Source organism: Petromyzon marinus, chromosome 3 (genome assembly GCF_048934315.1).
Source record: "Petromyzon marinus isolate PM22_M1 ecotype Great Lakes invasive population chromosome 3, UKy_Petmar_22M1.pri1.0, whole genome shotgun sequence".
Classification (NCBI taxonomy): Eukaryota; Metazoa; Chordata; class Hyperoartia; order Petromyzontiformes; family Petromyzontidae; genus Petromyzon; species Petromyzon marinus.
In genome coordinates, this window is record NC_133669.1 from 24,902,550 (window position 1) to 24,914,536 (window position 11,987).

At 47.6% G+C, this 11,987-nt stretch overlaps 1 protein-coding gene across 5 annotated transcripts in view; it reads right to left on the reverse strand.

Moving 5' to 3' along the window:
• The window catches only part of LOC116957774 (phosphatase and actin regulator 4), a 38,265-nt gene extending 26,551 nt beyond the window's left edge, over positions 1-11,714 (reverse strand). For 2 of the 5 annotated variants that reach the window (XM_032980160.2, XM_032980151.2), the window contains exon 1: positions 3,779-4,525. In XM_032980160.2, coding sequence (XP_032836051.2) covers positions 3,779-3,827 — 49 coding nt within the window. In that variant the 5' untranslated portion in view covers positions 3,828-4,525. Of the gene's footprint in view, positions 1-3,778; positions 4,526-9,152; positions 9,547-9,683; positions 10,325-11,521 lie in introns of those variants that run through there. The other 3 variants (XM_032980125.2, XM_032980135.2, XM_076053321.1) reach the window with 3 other exon arrangements.
• Between the last annotated feature and the right edge of the window lie 273 nt (positions 11,715-11,987).

Sequence of the window (11,987 nt, forward strand, 5' to 3'; positions counted from 1 at the left end):
TTTGTAGATTACGCATACTTTACATCACACCGCAATCACTTTTCTGTCGCCGGCATTGTTTGAAATGTTTCTCCGTGAATTCATATAAAGCAGTTTATTTCCCGTACCAAAGTAAAAAAAAAACTCTACGCATTTACATAAACGTAGAAAAACACCTTTCACCCGAGTATGGCATACATTCTGAGCAATAATTTGTACGTTTTTGCTAAACTGGAGTAGGCCAGAAAATGTTCCACCACGATTGACTTCAAACTACATTCATCGTGAGTACTCGTACTACAGCACTGTAAAAAGGCATGCATAGGAACAATGCTGAATTATTCACTTATTTAATAGGGCACAGTGTAGGCGCGATGTTAACTACCTCGCCTGCTATGCAGGAGGTCGTGGGTTTCCATCGCAACCCTGATGCCTTTATATTTGGAGTTTGCGTGTCTCTCTCCCCGTGGTCGTGTGGATTTTCCTCCGGGTCCTCCGGTTTTTCCCCTCCACATTCAGAATCAACATCACCCGTTTAAGGGTATTTTGGCTGCTATACATTGCCACATGACAAGCCACTTCTTTGAGCTATTATTTGTGGCCAGGTCGCTTCTGAAAAAGAGCAGTATAGCAGCTCAGTCGTTCTTGCCGAGTATTTTTATTTACTAACCATGCGTTTTGTCAAATGGAAGCAATTGCCCTGCTTGTGGGGAAATGTAATTGCGTAATTACCGTATTTTCCCGCATATAGCCCGCATACGCATATAACCCGCAGACTCATATACCCCGCAAAAATAACGTTTTGTGTAAAACAAATTTCAGATATCCCGCACCTCCATATACCCCGCAGGGTCTTGTATTGTTTGTAAAAAGTGGTATACCCCGCGGGTTATATGCGGGAAAAATATGGTAATAAGGGACCCATTTTGGCCTTTTTCACAGTCGCGACCCTTAAACAATGGAACAAAAAGCACTCGGCGTCCACTAACAAGCAAGGTCTACTACTATAGCCCCTGAATTTGACTCAACCCCCTCACAGGGGGAGGGGGGGGGATTACGGAAGTATGGCTGTTTGTGTAAATTGTTCATGGATGCTATGAGTAACCACAGACCATAACTATATGACAAGCGGCTTCCTTTCATGTTGTCATGCTGTGTGTTATATTTAACACAAGAGTCAGTTTTTATATGCTGCCATTGTGAAGCATAAATTGGATGGAGGTAGTAAAAAAAAAATACCTTGTAGATTGACCACTAAATTTAGATTTTCATTGACAGAACCGAACCGTTTGTCCATTGTAACATTTCTACTCAAAGTGCAAGGACATATATATTGTTCGGACCGACATGGAGTGGGGGAAGGCCTTCATCCACCTCCGACGAGCACGGTTGGCTACGTAAATTGTGAAAGAAGTTCACCATACATACAAACGGTGGCTAGATAAACAACTGTGAATTACCACATGAAGTGTTGTCCACAATACAAAAATACGAACATCGTGGCATCAGTAGATTGATGGAAATGCTCAAGCCAGTTATCTGTAATTGCATTAAGCCCAAAGCGGACAAAAAAATATATTTTTATAGTTGGTACCCTTCATGCCAAACAAACTCTGGATGGCCTTGACCTTGTTACTGATTGTCACAAAATGCAATTAAGAGTTAATGCTTACTACAAGTTTACTGCATTGCCATGCAGGCGCCTCAGAATAAAATGAATGGGTAACAGCTGAGGAGTGCAATAGCCGCTTCAAGGGTAGTGTGGCGTGTGGGTCACAAATAAAGACACATGCGCTCTTTTGCCGGCCATGAAAGCTGGGACACTTATAAAAAAAACGGTAGTGTAGTAGATGTATTTTTAATCGGACTGCTAAACCTCGTACCACATCCAGCAGACACAAGCCACGACGCACAACACTCGGCTGTAATTGTGCGGTTAACAAGCAAACACGTGTGAACCCACTGCTTCTTACAAAACAGCAGCACCCGTCTTTTTACATTCCTGTACGGCGTGCAAGTCGTTGCAGGGTTCTGTTCTGCTCAGACACACCCCAACCCAAGCTTGGAAAAAAAACACACATTCTGAAAAGTATCTGCGACTGAACACACAGACAAACACAGATGCAACATTTTACACTTATCAGTCAGGTGTAAATGCCATCGCTTCGCTACACCATATACAGATCATCACACAGCATGACGGGCGGTGTTTTCACGAGATACACCAAACCTGAAACGCTTTGTGGGATTCGTCACCAAAGCCGCACTGAAAACGCGGTCGGTAAATGCAATCGTTAAATACCCTGCTGTTGTCATGAACAAACCAGCGCTGCATACGTTTGTGCAAGTGCCAGTCCTCTAAAACGCGGCTCTGTATTAGGCGGTGAAAAAGTAACCCAGCTGCGTGTCGTATTGGTTCGCTCCGTTGCAATATTTGCCGTCAAGAAAATGAAACTCATCTCATCGGGTCTTAGAAGAGGGGCAAAAAGCTGGGTTTGAAACTCGAGCAGGTCGTCACTACGTGGTGGACAGCAGAGGAGGGGGGGGGAGTGCAGCAAAATCCATTTCAGCACGGCACTTCTATGCTTCCACATCCACTCTCTCTCTCTCTGCCGTCACAACCCACATTGACCAGCGTGGTGAAGTATGGCCAAACAACCCGCCTCGGTGTGTGGGGAGGCCCTCATCCAGCAGCAGACTCACACAAGGCCTGTAAAAGACTCCACACGCGACATCCGACTACCGCTCTGTAATTACACAATAAAAATGCAAATGAACGCTGATTCTCTGATCAAAGCAAAATGTGCACGCAAAGTGCTTTACGATTTCAATTGTTTCACGCAGCCCTGTACCGGTATGAGAAAAGAATGCATAACACTGTACATATACTACATGGGACTAATGTACAGTACCATAATTTGTCTACAGCACTGTGTGGACACGCCAGTACTTTACTGTGCTGGGGATTGTTAGACGGCATAGCCACTTTTTAAACAGGCCTGCATTTGAGAAACTGTGAAAATAGCAATACAAAATACACATTTCCGTTAACAAAAATGACACACACAATGTGTATCACGTAACAAACCCCTTAATGAATATAAAATGTGGTACTATATGTATACATGAATACACGATATAAACCGTTTTCAGGAATCAGGCTGGCCAAGGTGCTCAACTGTGTGTGAAAGCACACAACTCAATATACAGGTAGCCACCGACAGTGCACAGGTGACCACCAATACTGCACCTCCACAGGTAGCACCGATAGCGCACAGGTAGCCACCAATACTGCACTACACAGGTAGCAGGTGACCACCAATACTGCACCTACACAGGTAGCCACCGATAGCGCACAGGTACCACCCACACTGCACCTGCACAGGTACCACCAATACTGCACCTACACAGGTAACCACCAACACTACACCTGCACAGGTACCACCAATACTGCACCTACACAGGTAGCCACCGATAGCGCACAGGTAGCCACCAACACTGCACCTGCACAGGTACCACCAATACTGCACCTACACAGGTACCACCAATACTGCACCTACACAGGTAACCCCCAACACTGCACCTGCACAGGTACCACCAATACTGCACCTACACAGGTAACCACCGATAGCGCACAAGTAACCACCACCACTGCACCTACACAGGTAACCACGAACACTGCACCTACACAGGTACCACCGACAGCGCACCTACACAGGTAACCACCGATAGCGCACCTACACAGGTACCACCAACACTGCACCTACACAGGTACCACCGATAGCGCACAGGTACTCACAGTCAGACTCTGAGCTTGAGCCCTCGACGGGAGAGGCCGCCTGGCCCATTCTTCTTGTCCCAACAACTCGCTCCTCTCAAAAATGCCCCCGGGCAAACACAACCCGAGCCTGCGTTGACTTTTTAGGAAGTCAGTTGTATGGCACTATACTGGGACGTTTAAAAAACACATAACACACACACAACAAGTGTGTGTGTGTGGTGTTCCGTTGTATTGACAGGCCGGCCTTGCGTCCCCGAAGTGACCCGACACTCCTCTCGGGTGCAGGCCGGGCTAAAAAACTTCACTCGGAACTGGCCGCACTCTGCGCTGGGGACCGGCAGTGGGCTCCTGCAACCGGAGGGGTAGAGACGACCTCGGGAGACGTCGTCACACGGAGGAGGGCTGCCGCGGTGTGGCCACGGCAGCCACTGGGGCTGAGACCCCCCCCCCACCTACCCTACCACCCCTGTGACACGAAACATTCCACGCGTTCTTATGCAGATCGCCCGGCACTTAAGGTTGCCCTAGCAAGCAAAGAACAATCAAGCCTCCAGCTGCTGCTAACCTCCTTAAGGATAAAGCTGAAATCGTGTTCAATTTCAACATTTTATTTTTACACTTTTTTGTGAAACGTACACACACACAAAAATAACGCGGACTTTAACGACATATTTATTATGGATAACATTGGTCGCGAAAGCCCACGTGTTAAACCGAATAACACACACGCTTGCTTGCACGAGTGTGGCGAATCGGAGAGACGGTGACCCCTGGGTGTATAACTTGCGTCCCCTCCGCTCCGACCCTGCCACAGCCAAACCCCCACTTTCCTTGAAAGCCAACAAGCTATTTTACTTCATCTGGACCTTCATTATATGGGCAGCAGATTCTTCCCTTTAAGGCTGTCCCGTTCCCCCCCCCGCCCCCCAGCTTCGTCAAATACAGCCGTGATTAGCAGAACGACTCCAGAGTGACAGCCAAAGATGGCACAGCGCAAGCAAGTCATGCGCGGCTCAAAAAAGGAGCCCTATTTCCACGCCTTCTCCTAGCAAATACTAAATATACGGGCAAGATGAAGACAAAGACGGACGTGGTGGGGTAGGGGGGGTAACAGAGGAGTAGACCCAGCTCAGTATGGGAAAGATCACAAGACCACGTGCTGAGAGGAACGTGCTGATATACGCATAACGAAAGTTTAGACTGCGCAATTATAAATGTGCCGTTAACCCGCCACTACCAGAAAAGAAAGGTTCGTCATGTAAACAAAACGTGCCAATTAGTTACTACTTCAGGACATCGGTTGTGTTGGAGTAAATCCACAACATTTACCATTTGAGTACAGTGATGTTTCGCTGGTGATTACAACCAGCCTCATCAGGCGATTTGCCAGAATTGTGAAGATGTCAAATGCATGTTGACCGTCGGCCTCCGAACGTGGAGATGACACAAACAAATCTGGCATATCAACGATTAACCAGCCTGAAGTCACAGACTGAGTCACTTCTGCATTCTCAATAAACACCCATCAGCAGGTGGTGACTCCCCACGTTACTTCCAACTTATACGAGGTTTCAGTCTCGCTACGTATTTTGTAAACAGTCCCTGCTTACATTTTGATTTAAAGCTTTCGTGACTGCAGGGCATTCATATTCGTGGTTCTTTCGGTAAAGCCACGTAGAAGGGAAACAATAAAATGATAAAAATATAAAATAATAAAATTCTCACGACGTTTCGACTGTAACACAAGCAATCATCATCAGGTGTGAAAATCACAGCAAGAAAATTTGAAAAAAAGTGGCGGGGTTTTTTTTTAACGTTAGCACCAGGGAGAACGATTTGGCAGTTATTCATATGGACGAGTCCATCTATGTTCGGAAAAGAGGAAATAGTTGTAAGGTTTGCATCATTTTTATCTAGTGGTTAAAATTATGCAAATCTAAAATATATATACGGTACTGTAAATATATGCTGCATTCAGAAAGCATATTCAAATGATGGCTGCCAAATATGTCAAGCCAAGAAGTTCGACTCTTTTTTGTAACCCGTGTAGATTCAAGCTTGTATCGAGGTTTAGAATGACGGGTACAAACAACATCAGATCAATCTATCAGGTAATTTGTTGAAGAATGTTAATTACTAAACATTAACACCCACCGGTATACAGGAGTTTATTTTGTAAAGCTGCCAGTACGGTCGAGTACACTGCCGCACAGAAACATGTTCCAATCCGTCCTTGGTTATAATCCTGGCAGATGTTGAAATGCTGTACTCAATGTACCCTAATCGACCGTCTTGCATTACCTAGCTTATAGAAACAAACTTTTAAACTGGCAAAACCTGTTGTTACAGTATACAGTGCAATACTTATCAGGCGAATAACAGCTTTTTTAAAGTAAAACTGGACCGAATTCTAAAACGTTCCTTCCGTAGCACATAAGAACGGTATTGGAGTGCTATAGCAAATCACTCCGGTACTGTCATATGAAGATGAATACTGCGCGTTGCAGCACAGCACTATCTTGGTACTGTATAGATCTCCGATGTGTACTGTATGTTGTCCGACGTTTCGTTTCACGCGCTAGGAGCTTCCGGAGGGAAAATTCAGTTCAGGAACTTTACAAAAGAACACATCCGAGAGCTATAGAGAACAAACCCAAGCACAGTAACGTTTAAATTCGCTCATGGGTTTCTGCATTGCAAGACAGAGAGATGGCGACAGCCTTGGGCAGCCCTTCATCAAGCAGTTTGAGGATGGCTGATTGTGCTGAAAAGCCAAGAAATGTCAGCCTGCTCCCCCTACAAACAATGACTAAGGGGTCGGGCTGGCCGTGCCCTGGCTATGAAACATGGCCATGCTTTTTGTCACTTGAAAGCTGTAAAATCGCCAATGTATCGTGCACAGATTATGGAAATAAATGGAGTGACTCGTGAACGACCGTGACTTACTGCACGTGAAAACCACCACCTATGAAGCTGTGCTAGAATCAGCACGTAACACAAAAAAAACGTGTCATTTTCATTGCAAAGCACTCGAAACCCCGCATGGCCGGGGTTCAGTGTTGGGTCTGATCTGGTATCCTTGTTGGTTGTACTTTGCCCTGCCATCATATAACAAACTTCGGAATGTACTTGTAGGGTTGAATGCTTTTAAATTCATGAACATTACGCAGAACTGATGTCATCAGTGGGAACCAATTTCGCAAATCCCATTATCTGTGGGGTCATCCGAGATCTTACTCCTCTTCTCCGCATGGCAAAACAAATCACGGTCAACCCACGGATGATAGGATGAATTTGCCGCGCGACTACTCTTATCCGTGAAAATATCGCGAGTAATAAAGAGTAATGACGCAACGGACGTTACCCGCGGATAATAAGTGAGGTCTAACATTAAACTCTCCGCTTATCTGTTGGGGAACAAAATCACGTGTATTTCCCTATGCATTATAAGTAAAATCACGGATAACGGCAAATAGTAATAGGACCGTGAATTTAAATTGTTTCCACGTACTCTAACAACTGCCGTGGACAATTCGGAGTCACGAGTAATAAGGGCTCCGAATTCGAGACCTCGAAAACACAAATGTATGACATTACACTTCACTGGTACTGCATTGTAATTGCACGACTGCGACTCAACGTTGTAAGCGACCATAAGCAGAGCGTATTGCACCGCAACACAAGACTTTAAACCCTCTGTGCATATTGGTATGACAAAAAGGATGACGAATAGAAGCCACTGTAAAACGTTAAGCGCGCACGGACGGCAAAATGTCTCATAAAACCAATGTTCTGAGAAGGTTAGGTGATGAATACTGCATTCCAAAATGCGTTATCTTCCCACAGTACAGTGCCGTGTTAAAATCAGATTGAGGACAAGACCCACAGTAAACTTCGAACGTTGGACCAACGTTGGTGCGACGTTACAATTTTACTGGGACACTTTGTGTAAAAAAAAAAACCCTAAATATTTGTTGTACTAAACAAACGAAGAACGGATTCCTGTATATGTGTTTTTTTTATGAATATGCGAGAATAGTGGCACGGTTTTGTCCGAGACTGCCACTGCTGAGTGTAGCGGCCTCCAGTGGTGGAATCGTTCAATTGATGGAACATTGCACACGAATAGAGAAAACGTCGACATTCCTACTACACACAATTCATCATTATAATTACAGTACAGGTGTTTTTTTGCGAGATAAATTACTGTTATGTAAAATAAGAACAGCAATTAAGAAAACATAGAAACGAGGATAAAATCAATTGTGTCGCATTTAAAATATTTGTACAAAAATAAATCAATGTTACAAAATAAATCCCCGCGTTGTGAGCTGGGCAGATTGGTTTAGTCTGATCATTGTAGAATTACAAAAACATTCAACAGATACAGGGTGATCACTGCACTAATATGTAAAATGACACGTCAAATGTATGCAAAGACAAAACAGTACACGTCCGTTAATTAAGTGCCTATGTACAACTCAAAATTGGATTTCTAAAGGACGTACAGGAATAATAACACGTGGAGGCGTATGGATTACGATGTCTTCAGCCAATTGGTGTTTATTATACAATTTAGAGAAACCGGAGCATCCGGAGAAAAACTATACCACTATTTTTTTATTTTACAAGGTAAGGCCCATTGAGCTACGTAGCTCTTTTTGAGAAGCGACAAATGACGGCTCAGCGAAGTGGATCATCATGTTGACTTTTATAGCAGCCAAATACTCTCAACGCGTGATGTTGAATCTAAATGTGGAAGGGGAAAACCGGAGGACCCACAGAAAAATCCACGCGACCACGGGAAGAGAGACACGCAAACTCCAAATATACAGACGGGTGTTGTCAGTGTCGAGATCGAGCCCACGACCTCTTAGGTACAGCAAGCGAGGTAGTTAACGTGTGGCCACGCGGAGTCAGGGGTCATCATCACCCCATACACACGTACAGGACACACACACACGTGTTCTGTTCCGTACTCCTCTCGTACTATATACATATTCAGTCCTGCACTCTACTGGATAGAATCCTCCGACTTGAAAAATCGTGGCAGGACGCTCCTGAAACTGAGTCATGGGATTCAGGTGAGGATAATAAATCAAATAAGTAACAAATACTAGCCAGTCGAACTACAACACCACCCCTGGAGTATGATCCCACACCGCACTATACTACACTGCACACACTCGAGCCAATATGCATTGGGCCCTATGCACTCTCTATACAGCGGCACATCGCCTCGTCCTCCTCCTCCTGTGCCGAGAAACACCGTACGGTAAACAATCGTGTACGAACAAGATATAAACCGACAACGTGTAACGAACGTACGGTACATCGATTGATTTGTTTCAAAGACAATTTTAAGCGACATCTGCTGTGCGGGTCTACTCACTTCGTTTGACATCCATGTTCAGGTGACGACGATGTCCGGGGGGCAGAGTTGGTGGTGGTGTTTTTTTGTTGTTGGAGTTTCTCGCAGCTTGATGAAAAAAGGCAGCAAACGCGGGCGAGGAGCCTTTTGCAGCAACAACAAAAAACAAGGGGTGCAACCAAGGGATGCAAGGGAAAATAATCCAAACGTTGAAACGCAGTGCTGGGAACGCCAGAGGGCCCCGGGTCTCAAGTCGAAAGCGAGCGAAGCCGAAGCCGGGGCCGGGCCGGGGCAGATTTGTGGCCACCGAATTCAGCAGCGGCAATGGCAGCAACTCCCTCGCAGAGATCCACACCCCGAAGTCTGCCGCTGCTGCTTCATGAAGATCTGGTCGAACGAGTTTTCCGTCCCAAGTCTGCACCGAGGGAGGATGAGGGGAGGGGGTGGGCGAAAGTGTTCGTAACACGAAGAGCCAATTGCATCCACGGTAAACAACTTTACAGTGCAGCACTTAACAGAAGACAAAGATTCACCCCTCCCACAGCCACCCACCATCACCCCAGTGTAGTCTGATCAGACTGTTTGGGAAGGTTGTCGTGAGCGAGCAGGCAACCGATGAAGGCCGGGCACTTGTGGCCAGCACCACGCCCGACCGCCTTTGTCCCTTCACTACGCACCGCACCAGGAACTCACTTTGAGGCTGAGTCGACCTAGGGGAGGCCCAGGGCCGGTTCAAATGATCGTCACCGGTGTTGACCGTGACCGGGAATCGAACTCGCGTGGCCGGGCTTCGCAGTGCAACGCGCTAACCACAACACCCACCGCTCCCCCGCACATCGCTTCGGGGTATCTCTCAAAATACACAAGGGCAGGAGAGTCGTGGTTGGCCCCACTGCGAGCCAAGATAAACTCCCCCAGATATAACAACACACATGCCTGCATAATGACTCGCCTTATGCACACTCACTCAACACCGACCGGCTTAGAAGGCCGCACGCACTCGCGCGCTCTTCTTGTTAGGAGAAAGACCGAGACGGGCCGTCATCATGATGGGCATCAACTTGCAGACGGGCGCAGTGGCTCAGAGATTCTCACAGTGGTTCAGAGATTCTCGCGGTGGTTCAGAGATTCTCGCGGTGGCCCAGAGATTCTCACAGTGGCTCAGAGATTCTTGCGGTGGCCCAAAGATTCTCACAGTAGCCCAGAGATTCTCACAGTGGTTCAGAGATTCTCGCGGTGGCCCAGATATTCTCGCGGTGGCTCAGAGATTCTCGCGGTGGTTCAGAGATTCTCGCGGTGGTTCAGAGATTCTCACAGTGGTTCAGAGATTCTCACAGTGGTTCAGAGATTCTCACAGTGGCTCAGAGATTCTCACAGTGGTTCAGAGATTCTCGCGGTGGTGCAGAGATTCTCGCGGTGGCCCAGAGATTCTCGCGGTGGCCCAGAGATTCTCACAGTGGCTCAGAGATTCTTGCGGTGGCCCAAAGATTCTCACAGTGGCCCAGAGATTCTCACAGTGGTTCAGAGATTCTCACAGTGGCTCAGAGATTCTCACAGTGGTTCAGAGATTCTCGCGGTGGTTCAGAGATTCTCGCGGTGGTTCAGAGATTCTCGCGGTGGCCCAGAGATTCTCGCGGTGGCCCAGAGATTCTCGCGGTGGTTCAGAGATTCTCACAGTGGTTCAGAGATTCTGACAGTGGCTCAGAGATTCTCACAGTGGTTCAGAGATTCTCACAGTGGCTCAGAGATTCTCACAGTGGCTCAGAGATTCTCGCGGTGGTTCAGAGATTCTCGCGGTGGCCCAGAGATTCTCGCGGTGGCTCAGAGATTCTCACAGTGGCTCAGAGATTCTCACAGTGGCTCAGAGATTCGCACAGTGGCTCAGAGATTCTCGCGGTGGTTCAGAGATTCTCGCGGTGGCCCAGAGATTCTCGCGGTGGCTCAGAGATTCTCACAGTGGCTCAGAGATTCTCACAGTGGTTCAGAGATTCTCACAGTGGCTCAGAGATTCTCACAGTGGCTCAGAGATTCTCACAGTGGCTCAGAGATTCTCACAGTGGCTCAGAGATTCTCACAGTGGCTCAGAGATTCTCGCGGTGGCTCAGAGATTCTCACAGTGGCTCAGAGATTCTCACAGTGGCCCAGCGATGCTCGCACTCCGCTCACTCGAAGTTCTATTCCGGGCCATGAATCCCACACTCAAGTGCGCAAGCGATATCTGAACTGTATCTGCCCACGCCCGCAAGCTTCACCAAAGCCCCGTCCTTCACTGCCCAGCAGCCGTGAAGTACGGTCAAACAACTCTCTTACATCTATCCATTAGGGTACTCACCCCAAAAAGGAGGGGTGGGCCGTACATTACTGACCTACCGTCAGGATGAGCCACTCACCCAGGTTAAGCGCGTCCACTGTGCAGGCTGCAGCTGCCTTGGCTGGCAAGTGAGTGAGTGGCGCTGCCGCCTTGTTGTCGGCTCCGAGCCCAAATGTGCCCCGAGAGGATGGAACGAGTGGACGTCACGTTACAGGATCCGCCCCTGCTTGCTCCCGACGACCGCGAGCAATAATTGAAGGGGCCCACAACGGGCATCGTTTAAAAACAAACACGACACCCCCCCCCACCATTCACGTTGCACCTCGCCCACCCCCACCATCATCAACCACGCAGAGCGCACGCGTCAGCAGGCCCACAGCAGCAACGCCTCCTCACCTGGCCAGGAGCGCGGGGGCCGCGGGGGCTGCGGGGGCAGTGTTTCACACAGGCGTGGGTGTCAGAGGGAGTGTTTCACACAGGTGTGGGTGTCGGAGGGAGTGTTTCACACAGGTGTGGGTGTCGGAGGGAGTGTTTCACACAGGTGT